General features: G+C 31.5%; 1 protein-coding gene across 5 annotated transcripts; it reads left to right on the plus strand.

Annotated features, from left to right (window-relative positions):
- Positions 1–3,592: 3,592 nt before the first annotated feature.
- On the plus strand, positions 3,593–12,335 carry LOC148609083 (uncharacterized). Of its 5 annotated transcripts, XM_088596031.1 has the most exons (5): positions 3,621–3,638; positions 4,575–4,624; positions 6,703–6,913; positions 8,087–8,577; positions 9,815–11,394. In XM_088596031.1, exons 3-4 carry the CDS (start codon positions 6,784–6,786, stop codon positions 8,572–8,574), a joined length of 618 nt encoding a protein of 205 aa, XP_088452157.1. In that variant the 5' UTR covers positions 3,621–3,638; positions 4,575–4,624; positions 6,703–6,783; the 3' UTR covers positions 8,575–8,577; positions 9,815–11,394. The 5 variants fall into 5 exon arrangements, with proteins under 5 accessions (XP_088452160.1, XP_088452157.1, XP_088452155.1 ...); XM_088596034.1 differs by lacking the exon at positions 8,087–8,577 and having other exon boundaries at positions 3,593–3,638; positions 9,815–12,335; XM_088596029.1 differs by lacking the exon at positions 9,815–11,394 and having other exon boundaries at positions 8,087–8,650.
- The last annotated feature ends 1,238 nt before the right edge of the window (positions 12,336–13,573 follow it).

The following is a 13,573-nucleotide window of genomic DNA, read 5'->3' on the forward strand; positions in this document are numbered from 1 at the left end:
ATAAAAGTCTTTATGGGTGGTGATTTTGGGTACAGATGAGCAGATAAGTTACATATTTTTATTTTTGATAAGTTTCAGTGGAGAGGTCTTGTTACACATTCTTGCAAACATTTGGATAATATCTCCTATCTAGTGCTGGCAAACGGGTCTGAACAAAGCCTATTTTCGTATATTTCAAAATGTCAAAAATTAAGAATTTTGGTTGCTATGGTAACCAGATCTAAACCAGTAAAATTGCTTTGTACTTTATTGTAAATTGTTTTCTTTAAGACATACTTCACTAATATAATTATGTAGTTTGACAAATTTACACCATTAGATACATAAAATAACATTCAAATTGTGATGTCTTGGTGACATTTTTTTCATTTAGTGTTTTTCCAACTGATTTAAAGTCAATTTGGATAAAACATCGGACATCGATAAATCACTGACTGCATGATCTTTAGGCGAACTGCTATTTAAGTAAGTGCTATACCGGTTTTTTTTTTTCAGGTTCAGCATCAATAATATAAAGTCTAGAGTATTTGATTAATGGGAACGAATATTCCGATTTCTTTCCTTGTAACATATGAGTCAGACAAGAAGAATACTTATCCCTGTACTCTTTTCAATATATGTCAATGATTTAGAAGACTTTTTCAAGAACCGTAACATTCATGGACTGAATCTTTTAACAGAAGAAATTGAAACTGAACTCTCTAAGTTTTAACATCTTTTCACTGTATTATTTTCCGACGACATGGTGTTATTATCAGAATCAGAATCCGATCTACAAAAACAACTTGATGCACTTTATGACTACTGCACATTGTGGAAACTTAAAGTTAATGTTAGCAAAATAATTTTTTTTGTCAAAAGGCAAGAAGTCTAAAGTTTTAATGTTCAATGATGTATCTCTTGATGCGGTTGATAGTTTCTATTATTTAAGAATATTGTTGTCATAACAGGTAGCTTTTCAAAAGCGAAAAAGGCAAACGTAGAAAAGGCAAATCGAACCATATACTAGGCAGATATCCATTGGAATAAAAATTAAACCGAGGGTCATTAACTTTTGGCATAAACCAGTTACTGGAAAATCTGAAAAGCTACCTGCAACTTTATTTAACTTTGCTCTTAAAAATATGGCGATAGAATATTCCGGAAAAGATTAAATCAATACTGGATGAGTGTGGTTTGTCTTTTGTTTGGAATAAACAACACGAATATAATGAATCTTGGATATTTTTGACAATTAAGCAAAGCCTTTTAGACCAATTTCAACAGTCATGGAGTCCAAAAGTGAAAAACTCACCTGAATCTCTAAATTATAGATTGTACAAAGAAGATTTAGGAATTGAAAATTATTTCAGAATTTTAGATGAAAAAAATATTATTACTCTTTGTAGATTTAGAACCTTCCCATTGAAAGTAGGCGTTTGCAAAATATTAGTAGAGAAAATAGAAAATTTCATTTATGTAATTCGGGAGATATTAGGGGATAAGTTCCATTATTTGTTTAAGTGCACAACGTTTGATAGTGACACAAGAAATCCTCCTCGCTGAAAAATTTGTTAAAAGACCAAATATCATTAAATTTAAAGCTTTGATGAATAGCTCACCACCTTCTGTTTATAGTAATTTATGTAAACTTAGGCGACAAATTACAAAGATGTTGTCTCAATGGTAGTTCTCTAAATTTATGTATATAGATATATATACATAGCATTGATCTGCACAAGATTTGTGTCTCCAAACACTACACCTCTTAACTCCATTTTTTATAGTCACAACTTACCATGTACTAAATACCATGGGCCTTACCACAATTACAATTCATTTCTACAGTTGCAGTTTTTGATTTTACTATACCTACTTGACCCATTGGTGATTCAGGAAACATCCATAACTCTTTCTTTTCCAAACATGCAATCAAATGGTCTCTCATATATTTGTCTTCATGTTGTGATAACTGGATTTCCTGAGAAACTGTCAATTTATCAAATAAACTATCTAAAACATAAACCAGTTTTTTCTCGTTATCTGTTTGGACTAATGTTACCCAATGGTGCTTACCTGTATAATGCATTTGAGCTGATTTGCTTGACACTTTTTCAAATTTTCTGTGCGATGACCACTTTTGTTTTTCAAGGCAAACATTAGTGCCAGGCAAGTGTCTTAAGTACCCGATTTCTGTGGAAACTGTTTTGTTGAAATTGAATACATGTCTTAAAGTTCCTACTCAAGGTATGCTTTGTGTTAAAATGTCTGCCTGGATATGTTTTTCGTTGTAATCGAATTTTCTTCTTTCATATGTAGGTTACGTTAAGAATGTGGTAATTCTGGACTGACATCTATACATGTACGTGTTTCATTCAGAGTGTCATCATCTTGGATTGTCTCTAAATTAAATTGTAATTTTTTTCTTGATACCGGAGTAGATTTATGTGTTCTCTTTCTACTGTATTTGCTGGTGAGTGAAGACTAACAACGGTTATTTTTTCAACAGGTTCATACCCTCTGCGGAGTTCCGCTTTTAGGATATGGAAGCATGTTATTGTAGATGACATGATTCATTGGGAACTGTTGTGACACAATACTTACCACTTCTACCTTGAACAATAAAGGCACACTGAGTGGGTACATGAGTGATTAGGTTATTGTCTATTACATACCTTGCATGTGCATGTTGACTACTTACTGCTAGAGGGAATTGATGATTCTGGGAGGAGAGACAACTTTTTCCTGTACGTGCGATGTGTCTGATAAATTTTCCTCAGCCTTATATGCCATTTTGCATCCCCCAACTCATGCTTCGCTTGATTTAATGAAGACCATTCATAGATTTGAGGCTCTTTTTTATGTATTCTATTATGTCGCAGGTGCAATATTTCTTTTAGGAATAACTAATTCGTCACTCGAAATAGCTGCTCTAGAAAACTCGTTTTAGGTGATACATGTATTTACCTGTGCTAGATAAGCCTCTAAGAATCTCATAGTTTTCAAAGTTTTATAAAAAGTGGTAACCGAGAACAAGCAAATTAACAGGCAGGTTCCTGCCATCCATACTCTTGTTTCAAAACAACATTATAGCTCTCTGATAATTTTTTTTGTTATACCATAGTATGGATCATAGAGTCCATCGAATTGGTCCAAAATCGATTTACTTGCATGATTAATTATGAATCAGATTAACAAGGTGTGAAAGTTTTACGAGCCAGTTAGTGGTGATTAGAGTTCGTGAATCCAATTTAGTCAGATTACAAAGAACATTTATATGTAGTTCGACCTGACAAGATTTCCGCTCAAAAAACTACTGTTGTGAGACTGATTAAGATTCTATATAGAAAAATACCTCCAAATTCTATTTTATCTACATTAATCTTCATAAAATATATATATTAAAGTTTTAAGCCTAATTATGTTGATTAATGAAAATTTAGTCGTGTCAAGATTTTGAATTTAACTGTAAATCAATTTGAAATACCAAAAAAACACTTTTACTCTTCTTCAGATATCATTTCCAATTCTTGAATGCCATTAAATAAAACAAAAGTTATAGACAAAAATGTACCGGAAATGGCCTGTCCTGTGTTTATACCAATCCCTCGATCTTTCGGTGAAAAATCACTCATGAATAACATGTTTATTCGTCAAATGTTAGTGCGTTCTTTGTAACTGTGTCGAAGAAGTATTTTAAAAATTTATAACTGTTGAAATGTAGCAGAAAAACGTTACAGAAAAAGAAACGACATACAGCAAAGAAAGATACATACAAACTGCAAGTTACAGTGCTAAAAAATGCATTTCACGAATTAACTTTTAAACAATCTTCGATTAACAAAGAAATAAAATACAGAGGACAAATAAGCAAGTAACATAGTTAAAAGAAACGCGTGAACATATTTATGGCGGATTTCCCCTTCCATACTCTTATTTTATAAAGTTAATATTTATATATTTTAAAACATTTAAGCGAATTACTTATTTACGCTTACAGTTTGCGTTTACTTACTAATTAATATTCAATTAAAATAGCAGCCATGAAGTGCAAAAAACATGCCAATTTTTTTAAAGTTACTTATGGACTCTCTTTGACCACTGATTTTTAGAGAAGTTAAGTATAAGTAAATTCATAAATGGTTTCTACGTAGACAGAACAATTACAAAATGGAAATGTTATAGCATTTGAAGATTAAAAGTTTTCACTATTTTTCAATTCATCAATGGTTTCATTTGTAACAGAACTTATAAAGGCATGGAATGACACTTAATTTATTTGATAATTACCATGGCAACGGGGTTAAAAAAATAACAAAAAACTTATATTGTAGCACGTTTACATTCCAGAAATACTTCACACAGTTAAATACAGTAATTTTTTCCCTTATTTTTTTGTCTTTACAGAGAACACATTTATAACATGTTTTCACAAATACAGTACACATAAAAAAACCACAATATTGATAATTACAATATATATATTTCACACTTGGTCCACAAATTAAGTATGTAACTCATACTGTGGAACTATGTCAGAATTTGTTTTTAAAACCTCTACCAGACTATGATTATCTGCCCTTTCTTTAATTCAGAAATACGTATTGATTCTCATGTTTATCATACACTAAACAGACAGATCGAGGTGAGTAGTGTTTTACTATATTGATTTTGTAATAAGGATTTATCCTGTGAAGGTCAGCATACTCGCGACACATATTGTTGTAACATACATCTTGGTCAACTTATTTATAAAAGTTAAGAGTACAGCACTATGTCTTCGGTCCATATGTTAATGAAGCTGAGAATAATGTACGCTTATGTCAAGAGAGTTCGTGTGGGTGTAAAGAGAGTGATATAGTTGAACACAAAACAAGTGCGTGTATTCATACTTTAAAGCTATTACCTATTGCAATATTTTTTTAAAAGGTCTGTCGATGATTAAAATAAAATATGATGTATAAGTAATGCATGTAACCAGACAAATCATGGCTAGATTAACTGTGCTTTTCAGGTGCAATTATGTAATTTAAACACAAGAACTAAAATAAGGTATTATTTATGGTCGCATAATGTTTAATACTATCTCGTTTCCGGGTAATTATGTGAGCATATGAAGGAGATAAGGATAGATAAGAAAGTCCAAGTTTTCTGTGGTAATTTATTCTAAATAAAAAGCCAACGCTGTGCCAAATAATCATTAACACACTACAATCAGAACAGGTTTTATCAAGTTTTAATGTTTTGTTCATACATACTACTAAAGGAAGAAGTTTGTCTTACCTAGGTGTGTCCCGTGTAATCTTTTATTTTTAGTATTGGGTATGTCTTATGATATGGCTATTAATTCTGCTCACATATAGCTGATCTGATCAGAAAGAAAGAATATCGTTTGGATAGATCTTTAATCTCAGTTTCCGCTATATAGATGACGTATTATCTTTAAACAATCCTAATTTCGGGGATTTGATACATCGCATCTACCCAAAAGAACTTGAGATAAAGGATACTACAGACACTGTGAAGTCAGCATCATATCTTGACCTACACTTAGAAATCGATGGTAAAGGAAAACTATTGACCAAACTTTACGGCAAACGTGATGACTTTTCATTCAGAATTGTCAACTTTCTTCTGTGGCAACATCCTTTTAGCACCTGCGTATGGAGTGTTCATATCAAAACTCGTACGTTATACCAGAGCTTGCCGAAACTACGCAGACTTTTTGTATCGCACTAGAACTCTAACAAATAGGCTTCTGTAACAGGGTTATGTTGCTACAAGATTGAAGTCATCACTACAGAAGTTATATGGTCGTCATCATGAACTCGTGGATCGTTATGGTGTATCCATCTGCACCATGAAAACTGATTTATTCAACGGGTCATAGTTTTCCTTTCCTCGTTTGTCTACCCCGGACTTGACTTTTGACGAGCAACTCGGTGGGTGTTTCTAGAAAAGCAGAGGACGCTTACCCTGCCGATGCACCTGGTCCATGCTCCCAGTTTTCAGTAGAGTCCGAGTTGCTCATTTGCTTTTGTTACTTTGTATGTATGATTTTATTTATTTTATGTTCTTTGTTGTGTATGTCTGTTTTCTATGTCGGGTCTTTGTCCCTGGATTACATTCTTTTGATTACCTCTATAATCTTGGTTCCCTTGATTACTCTTCAACAAATTATTTTTTAATATAGCAATTAGGGTAATGAAAAAAAAAAACTTTGTCACGAAAACCTTTGATATTAGGTGTCAAAATTTGTCAATAAGGAATGTTTGCCTTTTTGTATTCAGACAAGAACCTGATAAATTTAAGAATTTATTTCATTTACCTTCAATATGTTAAACTACATATTGTCATCCTGATTTTATTTTCGCGACATTTACTTCATGCACTCGTTTATTTGGTTCAATAAAAAATATTTCTTAACACTTCATTAATTGTTAGCCACGGCTACTTATCATGTTTTTTGTTTTTGTTTTTGTTTTTTTGTTGTTTTTTGTTGTTGTTTTTTTGTTGTTTTTTTTTGTTGTTTTTTTTTTTTTTTTTTTTTTTTGTCTTGTTTTGTTTTTTATTTTCCTTCAATTTGTTAAACTACTTATTGTCATCCTGCATCATATTTTCTTAATATTTACTTCACGTACTCGTTTTATTAGTATAGTTTTTAACATATGCAATTACACTATATATAATAATACCTATACTTTATTTTTCTTCTTTATTCAGAGTAAAAAAATAAACATGAAAAATGTATACTTGTGGACATGTTGTTACAGCAGAAAACCAGAATAAGATGCCTACGATATAATGTCTAATGATTATTCATTACATGAAACTCTGCAGAGAGGACTTATTCCATTGTTTGTAACTGTAGCTGTAGTAATTGGTGTTTGTGCTGTTTGCTATTGTCTCTGTACTGGCAACTCACATAATATAGGTATAGATTAATTTATTTAAATTTGTATTCACAATCGTCAATGCTGAATAGTTATATTGAATCTTATTTTTTGTCATCCAGCAATGTATCTATGATGTATTTACAACCTGCATACGGGCAATGTCATGCTAGGAGAAGCTTTTATATACAGTACTTTTAAGAACTGAAAATTCATCTTTAATGTAATTTTATCAATCAGTCTGTAACCAGAAGATTAGTTTTCTAACCTGGCACGTGTTGATGACATATGACATTTTGATAAGCACGATATCGTTTTCTAGCTAATACAGCATTTAATGAAAATTGCTTTCAATACACATTTGATTAAAGTTAACGATTAATGTCGATAAAAATATTGCTGGCTACGAAATCGATGTATTGCATGCTTATCAAAAAATCACCACATTGTTTTAGAACTAAAGAAAATCACCGGGAAAAGCGGTTTCATTTATTTCTTTGTTTTTTGTTTTTTTTTTTGTTTGTATGTTTAGTCGATTGTTATTTTTTACATTCCATGGACGAAAACTCTTTCTAGAACAAATTTTGTTTTAACTTTAAGATGGTTGGGGGTGGAAGGTGTTTGTTTGTTTGTTTATTAGATTATTTTCATCCGGGGGGGGGTCATAACTGTATTGGTTATATGAAGAGTTGACGATAGTAAACAAATGTCTGCATTGTCTACTTATACTTTTTAAATCGTTATAAAATGATAAAAGTAGATTTCTTAAAATCCTAAAAGATTACATTTTCATTAGAATTTGTTGAAAGGCAAAGTATATTGTTTTTACCTCAACATGTGTAGAGAACTTAATATCATTGGTTTTTTTAAAATACATACTCATGAACAATAAGCAAATGTCTGCATTGTCTACTCAAACTTTTTAAATCATTATCAAATGATAAAAGTAGATTTCGCATAATCCTAATTTTTTTTGCTATGGAGGCTTTATATTTTTACATTATATCTGAAAAGGAATTTGCGTTAACTATCATTTTAAAGAAATGTTTCGATGGCGATTGACCTATTTGATGTTATTTTCTCAAATTACAATTAATTTAGCCGATTACGTAGAGACTACATTCTCTCGCTGGTAAAGTTTTTACCTTTTTTCAAATAAAATAAATATATGAATGTAAAAAAAGAGGGGACGTAAATATATTTTCATATTGTAGATGAATCAGAAAATGAGGGGTACCCCCAACGCCAACAAAATAATGATGCCAGAAACGCGGATGACCATTCAACAAGACGTTTACAAAATAATCATGCTCATTACAACTCTCCATCACATGCCAACCGTTACTATGGACATCAATCCCCGACATCACTTAATTTATCACTGAATGTACGAAATAATCGTGACCGTAATTGTAGAAGCAGCGGAGGTTATTACAGGAGATTATCGCCAAATTCAGTTGAACTCTCACTAAGTTTGAATACAGATAGAATTTACTCATCAAATCATGGTTCAAGTTCAAGAGACATGATTGATATTCCCATTATGACAAGGGGTAGTCAAAACCAAGGAGGCTATAGGTCTAATATTAGTATTTCTCATTTAGAACCAACAGACAGTGAGAGGGATGCCGTAGCAACCAATCAAACACATGAACTACCTCCACCATCTTATGATGTTGCTTGTAAAATGCTTCAATACTGAAAAGTATTTTATTGCAGTTACATTTACATGAATTTATTACTTGAATTATTAAATTGATCATGAGTAGAACAACATATTTATTGTTCAAGTGTTTTGATGTTTGTTTATAGTCTACGCTTTCTAAAACAATTATTTACAATTTTGAATCAGGGCGAGATGCATCAAGCTTTAATATTGTGCCCAAACATGCCTCCAAACTCGGCGGGTGTTTCTAGAAAAGCAGAGGACGCTTACCCTACCGGTGCACCTGGTCCATGCTCCCAGTTTTTAGTGGAGTCCAAGTTGCTCATTTACTTTCGTTACTTTGTATGTATGATTTTAGTTACTTTATGTTCTTTGTTGTGTATGTCTGTTTTCCATGTCTGGTCTTTGTCCCTGGATTACATTCTTTTGATTACCGCTGTAACCTTGGTTCCCTTGATTACTCTTCCAAAAGAATGGTCTAACAAGCTATACCCCGCGGAATATCTTCTTATAATATTGTAAGGTAAAATGCCTAATTTGATTTTTATTTACTATCATACGCAAAGAACAAAATTGTGAACAAAATTCCACCACCTCAATTGTCTTATCCTAAGGACAAATTAACGAAAATATGTCTCTGCCTATCCTGACTTCCATTATTTCCAAACTCCATTGCCATATTCCAAGGCCTTCATTGCCCGTTTCCCCCACCTCCTTTACCCCATTCGCCACGCCAAATTGCCGTTTGCCCCATCTCCTTTCCCCTGCGCCTAGCCTTCGTGTTCTACTCCCAATGAATATTTACAATTACCCGTTACGCATTTCACAAATTATGCAAATGATTTAAGGAATTAAACAATTGTTATATATTGATATACATATCAAACATAATTTGATGAAAGGTCGTAAAAAGTGCAAGTAGAATTCAAAAGGTTTGTTTGTGCTACTGGTATGTCTTCAAACAAATAAAATATTCAAATGATTCCCGCTTCAGCAACTTTTACTGAGATCTCAATAATACACATAGCGTTGCTCACTGTGTGTAATGCACCTGTTTTTGGGTTATGCAAGCGTGTGTCAAATATAACATGCGTTTTAAGTAGAGTTATGGAAAACATTTGGAAATTTATCACGACCATTATTAAGATTGTGTTTTTTGTGGTTTTTTGTTGTTTGTTTTTTCTCATTATTTTTTATATGAATAAGACACCTATAATCTACTTTGGTCAATTAGTTTTAATCTTTAATAGTTCACTTAGATATACCTTTTTTTTAGAAGAACGAGAGCTAGAATCAGAGCCGATAACAACTCACCATCAAGATGTCCCATTTAGATCTTCCTCTGTGGAGCAGTACCAAACAAGGATACTTTTGCCATATAGCACCTCTCGAACAGAACCTTATTACTCATCACAAAACAGTCAGACAAACGTGAGAACTAACACATCGATGCACACCAGCTCGCGAAACACTGATACTATGCACCCAAGCAATATGCATGCATTAGGTTCAGGTATTAGAATGAATACTCATTTGACTCAACATCGTGGATCTCAAGCATATAGTTATGATGTGAGAGAAAATCGCAATTTATCAAGAAATAATGATGCACCTTTGTATGATAATCTCGAGCCACCGCCCCCTTCTTACGACGAAGCATGCAAAATGATCCAGTTTTAAAATTCATTATTTCCAACGTTAGATAACATTCTTGGATAGTCCCATAATTGATTATGATTTTAAATAGAAAATATAACTTCTGAATTGTAGCATGAATCAGTTTATATATATATATTGACTTCAGTTTAAAGAAAAATACAACATTTGTATATAAGGTACAAATAATAATTGAAGCATAAAGAACTGATCGAGCTTTGCTGTAAATGGAAGCAATCTACAACAGACAATGGACACAACGATTGATTTAATCAGCATACTTATCGTCGTGGATCAAATAATCAGAACAATCTACAATGTAACGTTAACATCACAAAATACCATCATTTTTCTGTTGTGGAACGATAAAATACACTATCTCAAACAAAAACAATATTTTGTACGAAAATCAAATGGAAACCAGGATGGATATAAAAATTCAGAAAATCATACTCAACTATAAACAGTTTATTCATTTTTTCCATTTTTGAAATTCTTCAAGCAAAAAGGAAAAAAAACAGATTTTATGCCTTTATATATTTTGAAAAAGGCTTTCGATACGGTATGGAGAGATGTACTTTGGTACCAGATATAACTTAGCCATACAAATGGTAAAATGTATAATGTTATTCTCAATATATACAAATGTAAAATCTTCTATTATATGTAACAATGGCTAGTGATTATTTCCAGTGTAATATTGGTGTCAGAAAAGGTGAAAATGTTTGCACATTTTCTCAACCTTCTTGAAACATGCACATTTATCATGCCTAGATACTATTTCAAATTACCTTAACGACAAACTAGATATGTTCTTAAACTTATTTTTCTCTTGTATGCCGACAATACTGTCCTGATGACAGAGTCCACCACAGGCTTACAGGAAACGTGAAAACTGGAGGCTAACAGTGAATATAAAAAAACAAAAATACGATTTTCTTATGCAGTAGACCGAGTCAAGAATCTAAACATTTGAATGGAACAGATTTGGAAATTGTGAATAAGTTCATTTTCAATGGACCTTTATTAAACAGGAAGGGAAACTTCAATAAAGCTATTAAAAGCAGGAAAAAACGGATAGAAAAGCAATGTATGAGTTCCAAAACGAGGCTGAACGCATAATTTGCCACTTGCGTCTAAATTCAACCTTTTCAAAATAAATTGTTAAACCTATTTTAATATATGAAGCTGAAATATTGAGTTTTAGCAAATCAATATCATGCCTAGAAAAGATTCAACAAAGGTTTTGCACACTCTTACTCAAATTAAAGTCATCAGCACCCAACTACATGATACAGGATGAACTTGGCATAATGTTGATAAAAAAGTAAAAATGGCATCCTTTTGGGCGCGTCTATTAAATGGAAGAAGATAAAGTTTCGGGTATTTTCTATTGAAGTCTGATTTAAATCATATATGTAAAACATGAGTTTTCCTGGTTAAAACATGTAAAGAAGGCATTGGACGATGCTAATTACTCATATATGTGAAAGACCAATTTACTCAAGAGTGTGATGCTATGGTCAGAAATTCCCCTTAAGCGGTAAATTATATGTTATTTAAAACAAAATTCAAATTTGAAAATTATTTGACAATTCTTGAAAACATGGCTTTATTCACTCTTTGCTCTTTCAGAAACACAAATTGCAAATCGAAATAAGTCCTGTCAACACGACCTACATCTTAAAATACTAACAAATTATGTCTTCCCAAAAAAGAAAAGGCTCGGCAAAACTATATAGATTTATAAAATGCATCACAAAAACATTTTTTTTTCAGGCTTACATTTTAACTACCTTAAGAAGTAAATGAGTATGTGAAGTAAAGTGGGAGTGTGTGTGTGTGTGTGTGTGTCTTGTATTGACTTGTCTTGTCTTGTTTGTTTGTTTGTTTGTTTGTATTGTTTGTTTATGCAATGTCTCTGTACCATTGTATTTATGGTTTATGAATATAAAATATATGTATGTCTGTCCGTTCAACAATGAGACGCTAGAATTGATTGCTAAAAATTAATGTTTTCTTTTTATTATTCAATCAATTGCTTCAATATAGACTTCTAATTAGAAAAGGAAACTAATTTTATAAATCATGATGATGTTTTGTAATTATTTGATACATTTTAAACCATAGATTTTGTGTCTTAAGAATTCGTAGAAGTTATTTTTTACCAACTAAACGATTATCACCGGTCATCAACGTCAACAGCAATCTTTTTCCTCTCTGGAAATCGTTTATTGTTATACAAAAGCATTATTTTAACATATAAGGATAAACACTTCTAGTACAAACACATTAAGCCAGGAATTAACAACTTCTGGTGGTTCATGTTAACATACAAAGTTTTTTTGAAAAAAAAGATAACACTAAAAAATCTAACAAATTGAAGGTTATACATGCCATCTGATTTTTTTTTCATTAAATTTCTTTGTTCGATATGGAAACAAAACACTAGTTTTAATGTGTCTTAGAAGATAAATGGTAGAATCTTATAAACGTTACAGACGATAAAAAAATCACGGGGTTTGGTGAATTCGACTAATTTAATATTTGCTTTAAACAGCTTGGACTAGTGAGTGTTGTGTACCTGAACCGGTGTTTTTTTAATATGTAGTGATAGCGTTATAGTATAAAACATAAATTAGCTTAGAACAATGTAAATGAGACCGATTAACCACCAATGACAATGTTAAATATTCTTACTTTATAACAACCTGTTAATTTTTTCTTAAGATGATTGAACTGTATAACGTATTACATATGCTGTAATACTTTTGTATCCTAAATATGAACGACAATGTCATAAATGTTCTATGTGACCAAGTTAGAAAAGCAAATCTGAACAAATAATAACAAGGATTGAAACAAACAAACGGTTTACTTTCTGGTAATGATAACAAAAAAAGTTTTGCAAATTAAAGAAAAGAATCCATATTTTGATTTCAGTTTTCATCTCACAACAATAGTGATTTTTTAAACTAGGAATAACAATGTTTGAAAACTGGTTCAATATACATTTTTTGAAAGCGTTCATTAAGTGTTAGCAATGAGAAAAAATATAGACAAGGATTGTTGGGCTTTGTTGTTAGAAAAATTATTTTAGTTTTATTTTTTTTATCATTTTTGGTTATGCATTTTTTTTCTTTTTTGTATTGTTTCGTGTTTGTTTCATGTTTGCTCGCTCTTTTATTTTCCTAAGTTATGATAATGTGTATATTGTAATGATTATGTTCATAAAAATTAAACTTCAGAAGTAACACACTTCTTGCTTAAAACCCTAAGAATTTTTCTTTACAAATACATGGACATTTTTTTTTATCACTATTGTATTTTTGACTTGGACATCATTACGTTTGTTAACAAAATTGAAAATAAAGTTAAT

The sequence above is a fragment of the Perna viridis genome, chromosome 8, assembly GCF_037379345.1.
Source record: "Perna viridis isolate PV_CMFRI_1.1 ecotype Kerala chromosome 8, ASM3737934v1, whole genome shotgun sequence".
In the NCBI taxonomy this organism is placed as follows: domain Eukaryota; kingdom Metazoa; phylum Mollusca; class Bivalvia; order Mytilida; family Mytilidae; genus Perna; species Perna viridis.